The sequence below is a fragment of the Exophiala xenobiotica genome (genome assembly GCF_000835505.1).
Source record: "Exophiala xenobiotica strain CBS 118157 unplaced genomic scaffold supercont1.6, whole genome shotgun sequence".
Taxonomy (NCBI): Eukaryota; Fungi; Ascomycota; class Eurotiomycetes; order Chaetothyriales; family Herpotrichiellaceae; genus Exophiala; species Exophiala xenobiotica.
The window spans coordinates 3,070,977-3,091,755 of NW_013562489.1; the positions used below are offsets into that span (position 1 = coordinate 3,070,977).

Consider the following 20,779-nt stretch of genomic DNA (forward strand, 5'->3'; position numbering starts at 1 on the left):
CTGTGCTTGAAGACGTCTTCCATGCTTGAGTTGGGAACTATCTGGCAGATTGTTACTACTGAGTGGTCGGGAACGACGGAAGCATGAAAACTGCTGCAACACTGTTGGTCTCCGGTGACACTTACGGCCAGGCGACGAAGTAGCCTTCAAGAGGGGTCGTCTTGCAGGAAGTACAAAACGTGTCTCGCAACAGGATAATCGCTATGGCATTGCTCCACCTTTGCCCTCTCCCTATCAGCCTTCGCTCGGCCTCCTTGACGAGAATGAAAGTTGCTGACATCCATCTACGTTTCATGCCCGGGCTTGAGTGGCAGCTGAGTCACGACGGCGAGACACATTATGTTCAAACAACGGCGGTAGTACATGCCTGGTTTTCCGAAGAGGAACGGTGGTGGGCGGGTCGTGCTTCGTTGGCGTGAGCACGTCGACGTACATTGAGAATTGAGCTTGTATCAACAGCCCTCGAAATACATTCGATGCGAAGTCTTAGATGTTATCTATTTGGAGACGCGCTCTCGCCATGGATATGGTCGTGAATGGAACCGTTGAGCCCCCGGCTCGGGCTCACTCAATTACCTGTTCCATTGATGGCCTTTCCTCGGTGGGCTCAATGCTTCGACAGGTAAAAGCATCGCCGCAGCTACATTGGAAACTCATGTCGTAGCTGGTGGAAGGGATTGTCACAACGGTTATGCCATATCCGCCGTACATAAATTCATTGATACGCGAGAGAGATGGAACGAGATGTTTAGCCGGCACACGGCCCAGAGCTTCCTACAAAATACATCCAGCCAGAGACATACAGGGATCGTGGTCGATATACTGGAAGGAAGATTGGAAGTCTCTGTAGACCGCATCGAAGCTTTGTTCTCCTGTCTATTGAAATCCGACGTGATAGATACGAAGTCGGCTATACTTTCCGTCCACATGGCCCAATGATGACCGATTGCCAACAATAACCGGATCTGCGAGTACAACGTGCATTTACTATCACGATTTCACTGCCGCACAACATTTTGCCTCTCAACCGCAACACATAGCCTACAGCGAAGAGCGGAAGTATAAACCCAAGCTGCCGTTATGGCAACTCCGCGCCTCACCTTTCTATACCCAAATTTCTTTCGTGCGGTGCGCGCCTGCGAGCCCAAAACCTATCAATCAATTCGTGGTCCTACCAGTTCGAAACCCCCTCGCAGAGCGAAACTGCACACCTCTGCTCGCCGGCAGCAGGAAGCAATCCCGCAGCGATATGGGCCCGCGGCTGGTAGTCAAGGTCTTCCTCCTCCTCCCAAACCCGAGGAGTCCTCGACACCGAAAGAAGAGCAGCAACAACCCAAAGAAATAGCCCAATCATCAAGCCGTGAGCAGCAACACACAGAGGAAAGCACTGGTCAAGATTTGCCGCAAGAGTCAAATACTACATCGGACTACGTCGACGAAGCCTCCATGGGCGGAGGAAAGTCGAAAATCAAGCCAGAAGAGCAGGAAAAGCTTGAAAACAGGGAACTCGACATTGTACTGTCCATACCTTCTCCGTCCGAAATCAAAGGAAAGGGGCAACGGCACCCACACCTCGAACCTCCGCCTTATGAGCACCATTTCGATACGTACGGCCTGGTGCAGCAACTGGCCGCCAAAAACGCGTACACAGTCCACCAAGCCACAACGCTGATGAAAGCCATCCGCCTCATGCTGTCGATGAACTTGGACGTTGCGAAAGAAGGTCTCGTCTCGAAATCGGACATTGAAAATGAGTCATATTTGTTCCGCGCAGCGTGCTCGGAGTTGAAGACGACGCTCCAAACGACCCGACATTCGGAGACACTGAAACAACGGAGTCAGAGAGCGCAGTTACAGCACGAGTTTGACATCCTGAACCAGAAAGTAACGCAAGATCTCATGACACTGAAAGAAGAATTGAAGGGGCTCTTCAACGACCGGAAACTGAATTTACAAGAAGACAAACGCAAGATCGACGGCAAAATCTCGGAGTTGAACTACGAAATCACTGTGCTGCTGAACAGCGAAGCAAAAAGCGAGGTCGAAGGCCTGAGATGGGTCTTGACTCGTCGCGCGGCTTTGGCCATTGGGTTTTGTGCTTGTAAGTGTATGGAATGCGTGACGCTTGTGACATTGACTAACCGATGGCAGTCATGATAATCTCGACCCTGAACTATTCATCCATCAAGATGCGTGAGAAGGAAGAAGCAGAGAAGAAGAGAAAGGCTCTCCAGAAAGCTCAGGAAGAGCGGACAGAGGCTCAACTTCGATATACGACCCCGAATCGAGCGCAGGGCACGCAAACGGAAGCGCGGCCGCTTGAAGAATCACTGGGCTAGAGCATCTTGTGAATGATGACGGACCGCGGATGTTCGCTCTATCGTCCCGAATACCAGAAGAATATATCTCTTTGTAGACTTCACGACACTATAGACGACTGATGAGCAGCGGGAAATTTCGAAGCCAACAATAGACGTTTCTTTCAAGTCCTGTGGTCCTATGCAGAGAAGCCTGAACCCATGCTTCGTGTGACCTGTTGTTGTAATACACTACACCCCTCTCTCATGTGGGTATTCGGTCAACCTTATCGTCCTGTAAACACACGAGTCACAGATTGACCCAGTCCACCAGGCTCTGCTCACGACTCTCATGTTTAGCCCTGTGAGAACTCCGCGACCCAGCAATGGCATCATCCGGCTCAATCTCGATCAGAATAGCGTCCCTCTGTCCGTCTGCATAGCCATGGCCATGACCATGCTGCTCGGCACTAACCCTTCTCGATTCGGCACGTAGACGTAATCGCTCCCGGGCCGCAGCAAGGCGATCTGGTGCGAGACGTGTGCTTCCCGCTGCGACTGCGCTGGTGTTGGTGTTGGTGTTGTCCTTGGTGAACATGTTTGTATGACTTGCCGTGCCGGAAGCTGAGCGCATGGGCAGAAGAATTTCTTCTTGGCCAGTTCGCCTGCCGGTCTTCGCAGGCTCAGCCACGGATGCAGATCCAATTCGTCGCTCAGAAGACGATATAGGTACTCCGGAGCGTCGGTCTTGCTCTTGGCCATTCGAGGATACAGACGCAACTCTTGCGCTTGTACTCGCTGTTGACATATCCACCTTGTGCGACTCCTTGATCCCATCTGCGCGGCTCTTCTGGCCGACCCGGATCTGACTCCTCGCCTCGACGCGGTCCACTTCTTCACGGACATATCCTTCTGGCCCTCTGGCAATGTTGTCATCGCTCTTCTCAGCCTCGTGTCTGGACTGCGTCTCTGGTGCTGGTTGATCGCTATGGCACGGCCGTGCACGTAACAACCTCTCATTCTCGCGCCGCAGCTGTTCAATCATGCCCCTCAACTCCTGGTTCTCCGCATCCTTCTTGCGCGCATACTCTCGCATTTTCTGACCGTATTTGACAACTCTCTTCATCTCCTTCTCCGTCTGTGCCATGTACGCTTCGAAGGCGCAAGACGAGAGAGCGGTCGTGCCATTAGACACCACCCGATTTTCCTTTGCAGTTCCTTGTTCAGCTTTTACTGGAGACTGAGGAGCCTTCTTCGCAGGCGCAGTAAAGTCATTCATCGGCCTTGAGCCTCGAACAGCACACTCTCCCGCCTTTGTCCTTGACAATCTGTCTCCAGCACCCACCGTTGCAGCCTCAATCTTCTTCTGCTTCTCCGCCTCTTCCGGACTGACACTCTTGAACTTGACATTAATATCCTTCAGGAACTTCGTCCTCGGAGTCGCGAGGCCTGGTGTGCGCAGAATTCCCTTCGTCGGCGACAGGATTGCCCCGCCGCTGTCGCGCTTGCGCTTCTGCGAGGGCGTCAGCTGCACTGCTCCGTCCATGATCTTCCGCTTCTCAGGCGAAGGCGAAGTCGCATATGCAGGTGTGAGGTTCTCTTTGTTTTCGTTTTCGGGGGAGGACTCGGGCGAGGCGAAAAAGATGCCTTTCAGCGCGCGGTAGGCGAAGACGGGCGCAGGGGTGACAGGGCCGTCGAGAATGGTTTCTTCGCCGGGCATTTTAGGAGAGTTGTTGAAGTTGAAAAGTATACATGCGACGACAAAGGATGTAGCGAATGCTGCTGCTATACGATTCTGCTCATCATGTAGTCACCCGTTAACGCTGTTGCACAGTGTGGTCTCTCGAATGTCAGTCTGAGCGCGTCATTTTTGTTGACACTCCGAATCCAGTTTAGTGCCATATTTCGTGGAGATCCATTGAATGAATGCATCTACACAGTAGAACGTCACTTACACAACCTCATTAGTGGCCACAAGAAGGAAGACTCTCTCACTGTTGTTGGACACATGCCCTCTAGGGAGGAAACAACAACAAGAGCGATACCAGTCATCAAGAAGCACACCAATCGCATGGAGACTCGCTCGTGCGGTGACACGACATATTCGATGTGCCAGGCCGATATATCGATGCTTATCTCTCGGAGACCTGGGCATTCTTCGATTCCGTTTTCCTTACATAGCAGTACGAGTTTAAGTATGAGGCAGGCGAATACCGATACCGATGCCTACACCCTCCCTTAGTCTGGCATTTCTGGAATCACTTATCCCTTCGGAGCAGAGCAATGTTTAGAGTATGAGGCAGTCGAATGTATCGATGCCTACATCTCGCTGACGTATGCATTTCTCTATTCATTTATCCATACAGAACAGAGCAAGGTTAGAGTATGAGGCAGTCGAATATATCGATGCCGATACGTCGCAGACCTCGGCGTGCCTTGATTCACTCATCCTTCCAGCGCAGAACAAGAACAATGCTAAGAGCACGACACTACTGTTTGACTGACTTACGCGTAGAGAGAAGAGCAAGGTTAAGAGCACGATACACTGCCAAAAGAAAAAGCATACATTTTGATTGGCTCAAACTTCTGCGAACGCTCATCAAAGCGAGTGTATTCAACCCTACACTACCTAGGTATTCCATCGTATCCCTCAGAGTGCAATTTTCCCTTTCTTTCTCCCGTCCTCCATCTTCATTCCTCGCCTCCATCCTTCGGCAGAACGACACTACTTGACCTGGCTGACACTATCCCCTGCTGCGCTTCTTCATCCTCCGGCAACGACACTGAGTTATTTGACCTGACTCACACTGTTTCCCCTGTTCTTCTTCTTTTTCTTCTTCTTGCTCGAGCTCTCACCCTCGACCACCGGGGACTGAGCACCAACACCCTTCTCCTCCGCAACATGACCATCTGCATTGCCTCCAGCCCCTACAGGCACATCGGCCTCCTCCACAATCACCGACTCCTGCACAGCAGCCCCATTCATCTCCTTGGCCAACGTTTGAGAAATGATGCTACCATTGGACTCCGACGAGGCTACGCCGCTAACTTCCGATGGTGCGATGCCATTGACTTCAGATGCGGCGACCTCGTTGACTTCAGACGCTGGTACTTCGTTCACCTCGGATGGAGCTGGCTCGTCATCTGCCCAATTGAAACCCGTATCTGCCGGCTTCTGTGCCACCGCCTGCAATGTTTCCGGCTCTGAATCCACTGCTGGCTCTGGTGGATACTCCTCGATCGCGGCCTCCTCGACCTCTGGTACGGGAGTGTCAAAGTCATCTGCGGGAGGTGTCGGCTCAATATCTGGTTCTTCGGGAGGCGCAGATTCCTCCTCAATTGGCTCCAGTGCTGGCGGTGGGACTGACAATTCCTCGGCTGTGTGAAATGTCTCGTCGCTGCTGGGAGCCGTCTCGGCAGGCTCTTCGATCAGCGGATCCACCTGATCCATGTCCGCCGGTGTTTCTTGATCGACTCTTGGGAAACATTCATCTTGAGCATACGCACATCCGTCACAAGGCGCGGACAAGCCATTCTGATAGCCCATGCCTTTATGGTCATGGAAGCGACAGACGCCAGTTAGATATGCTGACTTCGTCCATTCCGACCCGCTGGCCTCGATATAATCCCAAGCAAGTTGTGCATGTTTCAAGATGGTGGCTTTCCACTCTTCTCGGCTACCCTCTTCAAGATCAGTAGTAATCGATCTGGGCAACTGTCCCAACGCCGCGCGGACGACTTCACGCAACGGGGCCCCCGCTGGCACCGCCTCGTATATCTCATCGGCTATAGAAGCTTGCAATTTCCATTCCCCATTTGCCAGGTTGCTTCGGATCATGTCCGTGAGTTGATTGCTTAGTGCAGGGATTTTGTATTTCGACGCGAAGATACCCAACTTTACCGCTTGGTCGAAGGATGCTCGCTCGTCGATATGAGGCTGAGGCGACATGGTCCACAGGAAGAAATCTTCCAATGTCTCCACGGACGTATCGTGGATTGGCATGCCGGAGACATAACAAGTCAACGACTCACGGAATGTCCGTGAGCGTCGCCGGAGGAGATCTCCAGGTACCAGAAACGCTTCGGTTTCGCCATCGGGCTTGAACACCGACAGCGAGACCCGCTGGCTCTGACACCATCTACAACCATTGTGTCAGGGTATAAATGACTTTCAGTGACAAGGGGGGCAACTGACTGGATGTAGAGCCGACGTTGTTGGGCGTCCATGGTGAACCGCCCACCTTATTCGACTCAAGGCCTAGATCACCATCTGCGTGTGATGCTGGAAAGAGACTTGGAAAGGCTACCAGGCGTCCGACTCCTTTTGACAGCAAGAGAAATATCCTTGTGCTCACATTCCTCGACGGCAGAGCCGCATAGCGCCTGAATTTCTGGACAATGGACAGAAAGTCTCTGGGCACACCCGCATGAGCTCAGATCGTGGCGCGACCCTACTGGCCGCTGGGACGGCTCGACGAGGCTGCTGTGCATTGTGAATGAGGGGTTATCATCAACCCTGTCGCCGGAGTGTGATCTCACTCGACGACCACCGACATGCATGTATTCGTTGTCTCAATGCACCAAATCACGAAACCCTTGAATCGCATCGCGTTGCCAATGGGAGACCTTCGGGCTGCTGTCCAATGGCCAATTTTGGGTCAGTTTGGAACAATATGCGGAAATTGTCATGCCTTGGGCAGTATTGTGACCAGCCTGTTCACGGTGTGAAGTCTCGAGGGGCGACATGTTTCCACTCGTGGCTATTGCTCGCTTGCTTATGGCAATGTAAGGCGTTGACTGTTGGGTGGCCATGTGTTCGTCCTCGTATTCCGCGGCCCGTGGGAGGTGTACACGCTACTAGCAGTAGCAGTAGGTCGATGTCAGCTCAAAGGGTGATTGGCAGTTTGTTGTGGCTACCCAAAGCGAAGCAACCAATCCGAGTAATCAGGATGCACCTGAGTTATCAGACAGAATTCGAGATCCTTATCCCGTCGATACCCGTTGTCTAGAGCACGACCCGTTGCGGAGAAGGATTCCTGTCGTCAGGCCGAAGCACACTGGAGATTGGAGCATGCAAGTAATGTAGTGCGAGACGAGTACCCAGACCAAGCCGCCAGAGCCCAACGAGGCGAACAGGCGACGTTTTCCATGATATTTGGCTCGTGCAGTCTTGACATTCAGGTATGGGAAAGCGATCGAGCGGCGAGGTCGTTCCTGCACTGAAGCCCAATCCAGAGCAAGCAGGCGCCGTTGCCTTATCATCATGCGAATTCCGGGCTATGTGTCTACAACTTGAAGGCGAACTTGAGTGACAGTAGCCAGCAGGAAGTACTAGTTGTACCAGCGACTTTGGAAGAGTAGGCATACATCTGGCAAGAAATAAAAATTGCACCATGTTCAACAAGCCTAAAATCCCTACCCCTACAAATTGGAATCAAAACGATTGGCAGTCGTACAAGAAGACCCCTAGGCAGGAAGAGGAACCGCTCAGTACCATTGCAAAACTCCATCAAGAAACCATAAGGCGTGACCATCCAATAAATCCATAGCAAAGCAATAAAACCCCTAAGCCCCAGTCTCCGCTATATGTTCAGTCTGCTCTGCTAGTGTATCGTGAGCAGGCTGATCGTCGTGTTCTGTCTGTGCAGGCTGATCGGGCTGTTGACATTCTTCGTTCTGTTGATCCTGCGCGGCCTGTTCCTCCTGCGCTGACTGTTCAATGCCTCCGGTCTGCGTACTCCTGGACCATAAGTCAGCAATAGAACAAAAATGAAAGCGAGCAAAGCTTACATTCGCACTGGCACCAAACTGACCATCGCCATTCCATTGCTCAGAGTCTGGCGCACACATTCGAACAATGCCAGTTTGGCAATGTTCAGTTTCGAGCTCTCCGCAACTTCCTCCTTGTCGAAAATAGCAGGCAGAGCGTCGGTAACGCGAAATAGATAATTCAGTATGATGGATGATTCTAAACTCTTCGCCGAAGACTTGACCATGCCAGGAAATTGGATGAGGAGACGGAGGATGTCGGAGTATGCTTCTTCTTCGAAAATCGAATAATCTGCCTTTTCAAGAGCTTCACGATTGATAGTTGCGCCTTGAAGCCTTGCGTCAACTTGAGTGAACCAGTAGTGGAGGCTTAGGCCCGAGTAAATGTCGAGATCAGCCATTTTATGGGTATCGTAGTTGAAGGTGGCGCCGCGTCGGATGGACAGTTCTTGGGTCATGAGACCCATCGCAGCAAGAGGACTAGAAAGGCTGCGGGCTCCTTGGTCTCCTCGAACCTGTGCGAAGTCGTCAGGGTTTGACTCCAAGAAGTCGTCCATTGTACTTTGGCACTGGTCGAGAATATCCTTCAACAAGAGTCCTCTGCTGTCTTCGTGTGGTGACAGGCCCTGGAACTTTCCAAAGCTGATATGCTGGAGTTTTGCAACTAGCTCAGAATAGCCCATGATTTCTAGAGCGGTGAAGACCTGATGGAAATGGGAGTCTTGTTTGGACGCGACCACGTAGATCATTTTGTCGAAGGAGTGCGTATCACTCCTCTCCAACGCCGCCGCGATGTCTCTCAACAGATAGGTGGTCGTTCCATCGCTGAACCGAGCGATAGCAGTCTTCTGCCCTTTGTAGCCGTGCTTCTCAAAGTCGATGACCCAAGCTCCCTCGCTTTCGCGATACGCATCCTTTTCTTTCAGTATTGCCTCTACTCGAGCGACAGTCTCATGGCTGACTGTGGACTCTCCTGAGTACTCGTCAAAGGCGATATTTAGCCGTGCGTAGAGGTCAGTGTAGCTCCGTACGCAAGCTTCGCGAATCTTTCGCCACAAGTCCACAGCATCTCGATCACCATTCTCCATACTTCTGAAGAAGGCGTCTTTCTCTGCGGAGATTGTGTTAGTCACCTCACTTCGATCAACTTGACCTTCAGCACGCAATCTTCTAGCCTCTTCTTGCTCATCTTTCAGCAGCTTGCTGATCTGCGAGAAGACACCAAGTAAGTGCTGGAGTGGATCGGTCTCAAAGAGCTCCTCCGAACCAAATCGGAGCCAGCCAACGGCTAACAGTCCAATATGTCGTCCCCAGTCGCCGAGAAAGTTCATCCTGCAGACGTCCCAATCCATTGCTTCGTACAAAGAAGCGATGTATGCCCCAATGATAGTGCTTCTCAGATGGTTGCCATCGAACTCCTTTCCAAGATTTGGAGATGAGAACTCGACAACAATCTTATTGCCCGGGCGGTCCGTGGATGGAAGGTCGACATGACCTTCCAGGGTAATCTTCCCATATGTATCTCCCCGGTCAAGGATGTAGGGAATAAGTACACGCGCGAGCGTGATCGGAGCGAGCAAAAACCGCAGATGAATTCCATCCTCGACAGGGTTCGCAAAAAGAGGCGATGGCGGGAACTAATTTGATATGTGAGTTAGTAAGAGTTGCTCGGACCCCAAGGATGGCAAGGACCGCATACCCTTTGTTTCAGCTCAGCAGCAGGATCCTTACTGTCGATATCTTGAATTCGAAGACGAGGAAGGACGACGACAAGGTCCCATATCTCGTTAGGCCACTGTATCGAGTCAAGTGCCACTTGGGGATCACAATTGGTGAGTTGAACGAGTATATCTGCTAGGCGAGTGAGGTATATATCCATCGGATTGTTCTTGCTGTCAGCAGACGGAAAGAGTGGGGAGGTGGCTTCCACGTTCAAAGCTTCCAACATTGCCGAAAGACCATCGTCCGTAAGTGTCGCCATCGCGCCTGCAGCATTGAGTTTTGGGAACAAGGTGTTCGATGGGAGCTGTATACAAGCCGGGCAACAACGGGTATAATACTGCTTCTCGTATGTCGGCGTAAGTTGCCTTCGCTTTGTGAATATCCTGACGAATCATAGCATTCCTTCTGGTGGGGTGGTTGGGCGCCAGTTGTCGCGTAGCATCCTGCAGATGACTGTGCTGTTCGGACACATGGTATTGGATCGTCAAATCAATGCGCCGCCAACGCGTACACGTTGCGCAGGTGCCGCAGGACGCAAACTTGTGTTGCCGGCAAGCCAGGCCTGCCTGGTTGCTTTCTCCAAGACTCATTGGCTTCGACATCGACGTCTCCTTATCAGACCGGCGTCAGATGTCTGTGGGGAGTAGCAGGTGCCCAAGGTGAATTCCGCCTAGTCCTCGGGGACGCTGCCATCCTTGTGCACACCATATGGTTTATGCGGCGGCAACAGACTGTGGAGGATGCACGGCAGAACAACCAAATTGTTGTAGATGGCGTCTCGTGGTCGTGTGAAGTTCACACCTCGCATTGTTGAGAATAATCTAGAGTCAATGCCAGCTACCACAGTATAACATGCTCCTTGCACCATTTTCTGGATATCGAATGTAACGTAGCTCGCGTGAAGTGACACTTCCGATCCCAGTTATTTGGTGACCTTGGTTTCTCCAATACGGGTGGCCATGCGCGGACCGAGGTTATTCGAGTGTATCATCGCGCATGATTCCCCGTCCAGACAAAGGGTGGGGCGTCTGGTGTGGCTGCTGGTGGGTGTTGTCGATGGAGTGCATTTCTGATCCGTCACTCTCAATATCTCTGTTTGTAGAGCCATTTCCACCGGTAGAGGGAAGCGGTAGTACGGTACCACGGATGGCCTGACTGCAACAAGAGTAAAGACGCTTTGCAGAACCAACACAGCGCTGCTGGCAGAAACTCCCGAATACATCCCAGTGGTAGGTGGCCAGACACACAACTCCGCAGCCAACGAGGAAGCATGCGAAAGAAGCAGAAGACATGGGCAAGGGCAGCACCCCAGGCTGCATCGAAAAGATGGCCGCTGTCAAGACAAGGGGGAAATTGCACTTTCCGGAACCGCTCAGTCAATGCTCGGTAGGGTTTGTGGGATCTCTGGCTTACCATCATGGTGAACGAGAATTTCTTGTTCGTCTGGGCCATATCGTAGCTCGCTTGAGCCATTTGGTTGCTCGCTTGAGCAAGCTTGTTACTTGCTTCTGCCAACCTGCGCTGCTGATCTCCGACTTCCATGTCGTGGAGGCTCAGTTGGAATTGAAGCTGTGCATAATGCCACCGTTAGATTCCCATCTTTGACGGCGAGCGATGCTCTAAGGGGATCGCGACAGCGACGGCTTACCTCTTGCTTCATAGTACTGCAGCGTTTAGCCATGAATTCAGCGGTCTTTTTCAGCAGCTCCAATCGGAGGAAGGATGTCCGTATGGTGGAAAGCGAGGGTCCAGTCCGGCTCGCTGAAGATAATAGCTGAAGCTTGACCACCTGAAAGCGGCGGAAATTGTCCCAGGCATCAGAGGTTTTGTCCAGAACTTCCGAGAGTTCCGTCAGAACAGACAAGGCTTTCCCGACCCAGTTCAGGGATTTTTGGATCTCATCGCTATAAGCCTCAATCACTCCGTCGGCAGCTGATGGGCCCGGAGACTCTGTCGGACGCTTTTCATGGCTCTGAAACCTCGTCAGCGAGCTGTACCTACCCTGTTCCTGCGGGGTCTTCACGAGTGGGCACTTGCAGAAGTCCCGTAGCCAAATAATAGAAATGCGGAGGAGACTCACTCGTGCATGCTGGCGGATGCTTGCCTCCACATTCCTAACCACACGCTCCCATTCCTGCATGATCTGTTTCGTCCTGATTCTGAAGACCTTGAGAAAGAACTCACTGGCTTGCTCGGTATGCTTGTCGGCTACACCATACTCGAATGGGTCGGTATGTGACCCATCGGAGACGTCTTTGTGATATTGCGCAGCATTTTCGCCATCCTCGTCGAAGTATGAATCGACGAAACAGTATGCAACCCATCTCCACTCATCAATTCCGGCCAGCACAAATGAGATTTGCGCCTCATAAAGAAAGGCCTTTCCACCCTCACAATTGAGGAAAGACACGTCTCTATGGTGCCTGAGCGGGTGGTTCCTCCGGTCATGACGAGGATCTGCCTTTGGGTTGGAAGAACACCGCCATGCATAGTACGGAAGGTGAAGGGATAGTCGAAAGGTGGGCCAGCCATCAGACAAGCTTGCTTCGATGGAACTCCGGAAGGTCAAGTACTTAAAGAAGGCATCGCGTAGAGCAGCCGCTTGGCTTTCTGATGCTGTAGCCACAAGTGCACAGATGTTCCAAGAATCTAGGTCATAGATGAATGTCATTCGTCGTTCTATGTCGGGTGCCTCGTCTTGCTTCGTCTGCGAGCTCGTCTCGTTGTTTGTGGAATACGACGACGGCGTCGAGGTCGGAGTTCCCGAGGCCGGGTGGGTCAAGAGGTGTGAGGGTGAGGGATCCACCAACTCTACCCCAAGTTGCCCAACTGCGGCTGCGGCTGGTGAGGCTCGATCTTTTCTCCATCCGAATCTCTTGGAATCATCTGTAAGCACGCTTTTGTTCTCCAGGCCATTCTTGACTTACCGGCTTTTTCAACGCATCATACAGGCTGTGTGGTGGTAGCCAATCGGCTGCTGGCTTGTACCATCCATCTCCCCCTTCAGCAACCCACGCTTTACAGGGAAGCTTTTGTCCGGCTTGCAGTTTTTCGAGGGTAGCATTGAAGCAATAGTCTTCAACACACTCTGCTTGCGGTTGTGATATGTCGGAGGTGTCCAGGTCGTGCATGAACGTCCGAACGGTGCTCCCCTCCTCGTCCGCTCCAGCTTGATTTCTGCTGTCGGCCTCAGCCCCACGATCATCCCTTATAAACGCGGCCAGCACCTCGACCCAAGGCTTATTCTCATCTTCCCGAATGCCACTAAGCTCGCGGCGAGACGAGAAGACTCTCCATACCGCAGGACTACAATCAAGTGACCACGCCAATGCTTCATCTGTCCCTACCTCCCTGATTTCTCCGAGGTCTTCGTGTTGCTGGGCGGTTGAGGCAGACATTGGTCAAAAACAAGATAATTCGGCCCAGGACAGTCGAGGCACTACCGTCAGCAAATGTGACCTTTGGTTAATTTCCCATCGAGATAAGATGAATTGAAATGAGTCTGCGCAGGCCGCAATGCAAAAATCACCCACGCGATGGCGAGGTAAACGAACGCTTGAGAGGCAGTTGAACAACTGCGCTGGGAACACATGTTTTGCGATTTCGACACGCCTTTCATATCCAAGGTATAAACCAAACTGATGCCCAACTTCCTGGAAGGACCAATCCCAGGGCTTGATGCGTTTATATACCATGCGCCAAAGGGTTGTTGCCTTTTCGCATCACTTTTCGCCTTTCTCCTTCCTTGTACCACCAATCGTCCTCCCCCTGCTGCGAACGCCCTGTCTGCACCGAGCAAGCGAAGCCGTACTGCGGGTTGCGCATCCTCTTTCTCAATCCTTGTCATTGGGTGATTTTCTGGAGCCTGCAGTTGTTGCACCTTGCGTGGGAACAGGTCGGGCAGTGCTCTGTTTTTATACTGATCGCACTTTTCCCGTCTTGGCACTGTATATAAGTATCAGCTTTGGTCTTACTCATACAGGACAACAAGTCAGCAACGCACACACTGCCAGATAAACACAGCCTTTTTCTTTGATTTCGATGGTGGGACCTCGACCTGTCCAGATATGCTTCTAAGCTTTCTTGCTTTCGCATGCGGAGCGAAAGGCGAAGACGTCCCCGAAAAGGCTTGCGTCGTCTCTCCTAGAAGTCCCGTACTAGATCCTGGTAGCTCGATCCGCCGATGCTCTCCCTTGTCTCTGAGCACCGCGTGGCTGCTAGCACTGTATGTGTCTATATGTGCAGGTAGAAAGTTGGGAGGGCCTGTTCGGTTGGCATTAAACGGAAGTCGAAACGTACTCATTGCAGCTGCGCATCGTATCAGTGTCGCACAATGTGATAGCTCCGACAAGTATAAGGATTGGAAGCTTGATACGTACGTGGACTAGTATTACTCCGTAAGGATTTTTCTTAACTACTGAGCAAATATTAATCGATCCCAAGGGAATCCTGTCATCTCTTTGGCCATACAAAACAACAGAAGCTGGCGCGTCTTGGCAGGCCAATAAGCTCCGGATTGATCTCTCCGGCAACAGTGCTCAAAGCCGCAATCCTCAATCGAAACCGGGTGATAACTCCCTCTAATCCGTATTTATATTACTTGGGAATGTTCGGTGTTGCGGTCGGCTCTTGCCGTTTTCGGTTCGAAGCTACGCAGTAGCACGAGTAGCTACTCGTCACCCAACTCGTGGTGGGTTTGACGAATGCGCTAGTACTGTACTACGGTCTCGTGTGGGTCTCATTGGTAAATGAAACCAAAGGCCCTCTTGCCACACAAATTGTCCTCGCTGCTGTCTGTCGTCGAATGGCACCCTAGCCAAATTATTTACACGATTTACCCATGAGACCATAGTAGAGAATCGATCTTCCAAGAAGCCACAAGGAGAAGATACTAGACATAGAAGGTTCAGACACCGGCGACAGTCCCCTTGATTACTTTGCAGATTTCAAATCTCTGATGTCTCACATGTACCCCGCTACTTTCAAACCAAACGCAGCCAGTTCAACGGTGATGTACATAATCTTCTCGTTCCTCCCCTTCACCTACCTTACTGTGCACGGCAGCCTGCATACCCGCCAGCATAGCATGTCCAACGATCCCTCGGGAGGCTTGGTGATTTTTGAGGAACGTTCGCGAAATAATTGTGTGATGCCGTGATGGCGACGAGCCATGAACACGGAGGAAAAGTTCGTTAGCATCATCATGGTCGATCTGCATATAGGTGAGCAATCCGGCTCAGGTCAAAGTTGTCTCAAGGTGGTCTTCAATTGCCACGGGTCCATATCCAATGCTTCGCTCTCAGAACGAAGGCTTCCCTGTTACAGGTTTGACTGCCTCGAATCCGCACCAATCTGTGCCAGCCGTTTCGGAGCGCTCTCCCAGCTTTGGCAACTGGACTGGAAGTCTGGACATGCAAACGAAGCACATGCAGTGCCATACGCACCTCAGTCTGGACCCAAATGCGACACCGCCTTTTTTGTCGCAGCAGGACGAGAAGGCGAATGGAAGCATTCGGGGGCACCGTCTGGCCCTGACATATGACGAATACCATGGAGAGTTGTGTGATCCGATCACGATTGTAATGGGAGGCCCAGGAATGCGGCTACCTACCGCGCTCGAACGTTGACAGCAATTTTCCACGAGCAGTATGCCGCTCTGGCAGCCAATGATTTCCAATGTTAACGGCCACGGTAGATTCTTCTGCTTTCAGCTGCAGGATAGCACAACAACTTTTCGATCCCATGACTTTGGCACGAGAGCTGGTCTGCAACCATTGACGTGGAGGAGTTGCACTCAAGGTGCGAGCTGACGTTACAGGGCGGCGAGAAGCATACGGCGGACAGAGCACAAGCTTCAAGCTGATTGAAGCAATTTGGGTCACTCATTGACCAGAATCTTGATTATTGGTGTCACTGACAAAGAATTCGTCCAGATGCCAGCCTCTTTTCGGCGCGGCATGATGGTTGTGAGACGGTTCCGGGGTTTTGCAAGCTGCAGTGAGATAGCGAGCAGCAGCGTTCTCTCTTTTCGTTTTCACGTCAGTAAGGCTCAGCCCTCGTGTCCTTTTCACACGTTTAACCGGCATCGATGATGGGATTCGGCTGGGGCTGTCGACAACGCATCCAGCTGGCAAGCTATCAATAGAGTCACAATTTTGCACCGGGAAGCCATGCGGCAGGCACTGAGTCTGCTGACCTTCAGGAAGCCTGAATTGAGGTTGGCACTGGGTTTTGCAAGCCTCGATGCCAAGAGACATCCAAATCCTGAACATCTCGAGGATCCCGTCTGAATAGCGAGACAGCAAGTTGGCGCGCTGCTTTGGCGGGCTTGGCAAGCACTTAAGTCACGTGATCAAAGCCAAGTGAAGGTCCTGGATGACTCAGCGAGTCGCTTCCGACTTTTGAACTCGAAGATTCCACCCAAGGCTTCTTTTTGCCCCTGTCAGATGGACTCGTCACCGGGCTCTGATATTGATCGAGTGTAGACGGATCCTGGTAGTCTCTTTTATGTCAGAAGATGGCAGAAGAAACGCCCAAGCCGTTGACTGCGCTGCCTTTCCCCCCGGTCACAGCTTCACATATCCTAAACTGTTCATATCATTCATGGCAACCTCGCTTCCGCTCACTCACGCCGAAAGCTAGGCTTGCACCGCTTTCTGAGCCATTTCTGACTTATCTGCGAGCTGACGGGATTGTCTTGCCACCGGAACACACTCTCAACGACCAGGACAGTGGCTTTCAGGACGAGGAAGAAGAGGACCCTTCGGGTGCATGGGCCGACGTCCACGAGCGTATCCGCTCTATAATCGCCGAACTTGGAGGCAAGGTCGTGCCGAAATTGAACTGGTCGGCTCCGAAGGATGCGACATGGATAGCAACAACCAACGACATGGAATGTCGGACGCCAAACGATATTTACCTGCTCCTAAAGTCCAGCGACTTCATCACACACGATCTCGAGCAAGCATTTGACGGCTGCGTCGATCAGGCTGATGTGCCATACCACCTTGTCTTGAGGAAGTCCTTCAATTTGAATCCGTCATTGGAATTTCGGTGTTTTGTGCGAAACAGAAAACTCATCGCTATCAGCCAGCGGGAGATGAATTACTTCGAATTCCTCTTCGACTTGCGGAACTCGTTCAAGGCCAAGATCCAGCGCTTCCTCGAGCGCCTGACTGACTTCCCGGATGATAACTTTGTATTCGACGTCTACATTCCTCCTCCACATGAGAGAGTCTGGCTGATCGACATCAATCCTTGGGCGCCGAGGACGGATCCATTACTGTTCTCGTGGCTGGAGATACTATCAATCCCCGAACCAGATGGTGATTCGATTTTCGATCCGGAGTTCCGGCTTGTGCAGCGCGACGACCCCGAAGCTTATCAGTTTGCCGCGACGAAATATAGCGCGCACAAATTACCTAAAGAGGTTGTGGACGCTAGCATGGCTCCCGGCGATATGACGAAGATGATGGAGGAATGGAGAAAGATCATGGACAAGCAAATAGAGGAAGAATCCGAAGATGAAGAGATCTGAGTCCCAGCCGAGGACCTTTCTGCTGCAGTAAGCAAGCATGGCTGTGCCATGACAACGCGCAAAGCCTTGATGGGCAGCAATCGCGGGCTGGCAGTGGCTAAGGCCGGTTTCTGCAGGCGCTGCATTGGAGCTGAAAGGCCAGATTTATCCACGAGGATTAGTATGGTAGTCAAAGGCCTTCACAACCAATGCTCCTGGACTTTGCAAATCTAAATGGGCCGCCCCACTATCCCAGAAAGATGACGAACGAACAGGATTGAAAGGCTTGCGCAGATCCAACGTTGTGAACAGTTTTCACCTCTACAGACGACCTTTATGCGCTTGAAGAAGGGAATCAGCAAGGCCAGCAAGGCAGACATGTCGACTCTCATGTGACTCTGTCTTTCTGCTATAGTTGATTTGTTGGCGACTGCAGAAAGGGTCCTAGCCGGAGGCTGTTCATTGTCCATGGGCTGCCGACACGCCGAGTGATTGCTCGAAAGCATTGCGAGATCCAGAAGTCAGGACTGCCCGATCCCCAGCGACAAAGCAGGTCACAGTCTCTTAGCAGTGTCTTGATGCATTACCAGTTATGTCCAGATCGTCACCAATTATCTCGAATCCGAAGTACCTACCTGTTCGCGCTAAGACCCAATGCACTGGATTTCACGATAAGAGAGCCCTTATTCAGCATGGTATCGTGCCTCGACAATCCGATCCGCATCACGACTATGCTTCTCCGCAACTCCGGAGAGCCTCAACCACCAAGTTGGTATTCGTAGCTGACTCTTCTCCTGGACGTCCCCGTAATATCCATGCGGTAACAACCAATTTATGCCAACATACGTCAGTGACCTCAAGCCAAGCCAGGCTAATAATCTTGCTTGCTGATCTTCAAAGCCACCCTGTCAATCATGTATGATGCATCCAGACATCAGCCTCGTGCTTATCTTTGATGGAGCAAGACGTCCAGTTTCTCCGTGTGTATGGGGTCAAGCTACTGATGCTGAAGCTGCAAGCTCCTGCTTCTTTGGGCGAGATATTGAGCCTTTGATGCCGATCTTGGATTGGTAGTTTGGAGGAACGTCCCCCTATGGTAAGATACTGCACGCTCTGTGCCGTCTTCAAGGGCAAGCTCGAGCTTTAACGTATGTGCATTGCGGAAAGCCCTTCGCACAGACATGTTACATTGATAACAGACTGCCAAGGGGATACTGAACTTGGCTCTTGCTTCGTCCGCTGATCATACGGCCAGCGATGGCAGCAAGACGCGCTCGAAAGAGTCCAAAAAAACATATAACCCATGTCGAACCTGCTGGCGTTAACTCACCCCTGCTTAAGACAGCCTTCTCGAGAGCATCAAAAGCGTTCAGTCGAGCGCTGATAGAAATTAACACCAGCCCGCTTGCTTACCTTTGCTCATTGGCACAACGTTATCCTCTCTGGCCAGACTCAGTATATCAGGTACCATGTACAACTGCTACACTCCTCAAGAGACCGCCGAGATCGTCTCTCGCGCCGGTGTTGTCAAAGGGAACCAGCGATTAGACAAGATCTTCTTCAGCGCAGTTTCCGCTGGTTGTCTCTTGTCGTTTGCCTGTGCGACGGCTCTCAGCACCAATGCCTCACCGTGGTTCCAAGAAAATGCTCCCGGCCTGATCCGGACCATCTCGGCTTTGGTGTTTCCTTACGGACTTTGCACTATAGTGCTCACCGGAGCCGAGCTCTGTACGGGATCTTTTATGGTATGATAACCGAGACCCGACACAAGATTGGCCTTCCTTTATTGACACGACGGACAGTTTACTGCGATGGCTGTGTACCACCGTCGCCTTAGCGTCCTCAAGATGCTGATCCATTGGACCGTTACATTCTGGGGCAATCTTGCCGGCTCTTTGTTCTTGGTAGCCATCATAACCGGTTATGGTGGCACCTTTGACTCAGCGGGCTACATGAAAGAAGTCCAGTCATTTGCAAAGACGAAGCAAGTCACACCGGAATGGCACCAGGTCTTTCTCCGCGGCATTGGCGCCAATTGGCTCGTCTGTCTGGCATGCTATCTCGGCATGTCTGGACGTGAGTATTTCAGCAAAATAATGGGTGAGTCCACAGCAAGGTCGCACCTGTAGCGCTCTAAACTGAGTTGTCACGCAGGGATCTGGTGGCCGACTTTTGCCTTTGTGTCACTCGGCTTTGACCACGTCGTCGCGAACATGTTCTTCATCCCAATAGCTATCTGGCATGGCACGCCCGGTATCAGCGTCGGCCTGTACATCTGGAAAGGCATCATACCAGCACTTCTGGGAAATATTGTCGGAGGCGCTCTATTCGTCGCAGCGTAAGTCATGATGAACTGGTGTTCATGCACGGTTTCTAACCCGCAGATAGATACTACTACTACCAATTCTTACATGGTCAAGAAGCCCCACTCATCGATGGTATACCCTATGGTGGTGCTGGAGGTGGTATGGTGGAGCTGGGAAGAAAGCCAAACAGCGACGAAGAAACACTTAGGGCTCCCAGCCCGCGAGCCCGTGGCAAGAAGGAGGACGAGGAGTTGGGCAGTTAGGAAGCTAACTAGAAGTCCGTTCAGTCAGGTCCGAGTTTTGTGGACTTTTGCCTCGCCGGTATTATGAACCACACCGGTTTGGGCCGGGCAGGGTGAATAGTAGCGAGTCCAGACTCCAGATCATGGGTCACGAAAGTCGATTCTTGAATCAAGCAAATAGTAGAATGATGGTCAAGCATAAAACGTCAATTGTCGGATGTCCCCGTTAGGCGCCGCAAGATAAACCCGGGATGGTCACCCAAGATCGTGAAGGCCGGCATACGTGGGGCTGTCCTGTGTAACGTATACAGTATCTCGAAGCCACTCGAAGAAACGTGAAGGGTAACGTGGTTATTGATTCGGCAAACACATGATGACGATGTGCCCAATGTTGTCGACCAGCAAATCGTGCGCCTGATCTCGGATCAGAAGATGGGACCAAAGTAGGCGAAAAGACTCGGAAGAATAGATGATGCCAACACATGGCTCATTGCCCATGTCAAATAACCCGGTGCCCAAATAACATGTACTAAGTCAATTGATGGGGCATGAATACAAGGCACCCAGCGAGCCACCAAGGCAGGATGAGAAGTCGCAAAGTGATGTCACGAATGTCATCCCACGCCTCCCACGTTGTTCCGTTCGAACCTCTACTCGTATCCGTACCACGCTGGGGAAGCAAATGAGGCTCTGACGGCGTGCCAGGGACCATGCCGGGGATTTGTGGTGCCGCATCACTAGAGTCGTCTTGGGTTCACATCTGCTGACTCCTCCCATTCCCATCCTGACACTTTGGTAAGTCTAAAGCAAATGGCAAATGGCCATCGAGTGGACTTTCCAGATGTGCTCGTTCCTGAATCTCCACATGACCATCTCGTTGCCGACAGCCACCTGTCCCGAGATTTAGTGCCTTTTGGGGTCCTTTTG

General features: G+C 51.8%; 7 protein-coding genes across 8 annotated transcripts; 3 read left to right on the top strand and 4 right to left on the bottom strand.

The window, feature by feature from the left end:
* Positions 1-1,021: 1,021 nt before the first annotated feature.
* PV05_10412 (uncharacterized protein) lies at positions 1,022-2,475 on the top strand. Its single transcript, XM_013456852.1, has 2 exons — positions 1,022-2,101; positions 2,152-2,475. Exons 1-2 carry the CDS (start codon positions 1,081-1,083, stop codon positions 2,337-2,339), a joined length of 1,209 nt encoding a protein of 402 aa, XP_013312306.1. The 5' UTR covers positions 1,022-1,080; the 3' UTR covers positions 2,340-2,475.
* Positions 2,476-2,607: 132 nt separating this feature from the next.
* Positions 2,608-4,017, bottom strand: PV05_10413 (uncharacterized protein; the record flags this gene model as incomplete). The annotated part of the gene is made up of 1 exon (XM_013456853.1): positions 2,608-4,017. One exon carries the CDS (start codon positions 4,015-4,017, stop codon positions 2,608-2,610), a length of 1,410 nt encoding a protein of 469 aa, XP_013312307.1.
* Positions 4,018-5,085: 1,068 nt separating this feature from the next.
* On the bottom strand, positions 5,086-6,524 carry PV05_10414 (uncharacterized protein; the record flags this gene model as incomplete). Its single annotated transcript, XM_013456854.1, has 2 exons — positions 5,086-6,436; positions 6,493-6,524. 2 exons carry the CDS (start codon positions 6,522-6,524, stop codon positions 5,086-5,088), a joined length of 1,383 nt encoding a protein of 460 aa, XP_013312308.1.
* A 1,338-nt stretch (positions 6,525-7,862) lies between these two features.
* On the bottom strand, positions 7,863-13,186 carry PV05_10415 (arginine-tRNA ligase; the record flags this gene model as incomplete). Its single annotated transcript, XM_013456855.1, has 7 exons — positions 7,863-8,037; positions 8,088-9,703; positions 9,766-10,092; positions 11,202-11,357; positions 11,437-11,760; positions 11,869-12,663; positions 12,716-13,186. 7 exons carry the CDS (start codon positions 13,184-13,186, stop codon positions 7,863-7,865), a joined length of 3,864 nt encoding a protein of 1,287 aa, XP_013312309.1.
* Positions 13,187-13,350: 164 nt separating this feature from the next.
* Positions 13,351-14,343, bottom strand: PV05_10416. 2 transcript variants are annotated; one of them, XM_013456857.1, is made up of 3 exons: positions 14,168-14,343; positions 13,792-14,096; positions 13,351-13,733 (listed from the first exon to the last, which is right to left on the bottom strand). In XM_013456857.1, exons 2-3 carry the CDS (start codon positions 14,089-14,091, stop codon positions 13,632-13,634), a joined length of 402 nt encoding a protein of 133 aa, XP_013312311.1. In that variant the 5' UTR covers positions 14,092-14,096; positions 14,168-14,343; the 3' UTR covers positions 13,351-13,631. The 2 variants fall into 2 exon arrangements, with proteins under 2 accessions (XP_013312311.1, XP_013312310.1); XM_013456856.1 differs by having other exon boundaries at positions 13,792-14,168.
* A 1,962-nt stretch (positions 14,344-16,305) lies between these two features.
* Positions 16,306-17,325, top strand: PV05_10417 (uncharacterized protein; the record flags this gene model as incomplete). The annotated part of the gene is made up of 1 exon (XM_013456858.1): positions 16,306-17,325. The coding sequence occupies one exon, from the start codon at positions 16,306-16,308 to the stop codon at positions 17,323-17,325; it is 1,020 nt and encodes a 339-aa protein (XP_013312312.1).
* A 1,448-nt stretch (positions 17,326-18,773) lies between these two features.
* PV05_10418 (uncharacterized protein) lies at positions 18,774-19,873 on the top strand (the record flags this gene model as incomplete). The annotated part of the gene is made up of 4 exons (XM_013456859.1): positions 18,774-19,049; positions 19,107-19,404; positions 19,459-19,642; positions 19,693-19,873. The coding sequence occupies 4 exons, from the start codon at positions 18,774-18,776 to the stop codon at positions 19,871-19,873; spliced, it is 939 nt and encodes a 312-aa protein (XP_013312313.1).
* Positions 19,874-20,779: the final 906 nt, after the last annotated feature.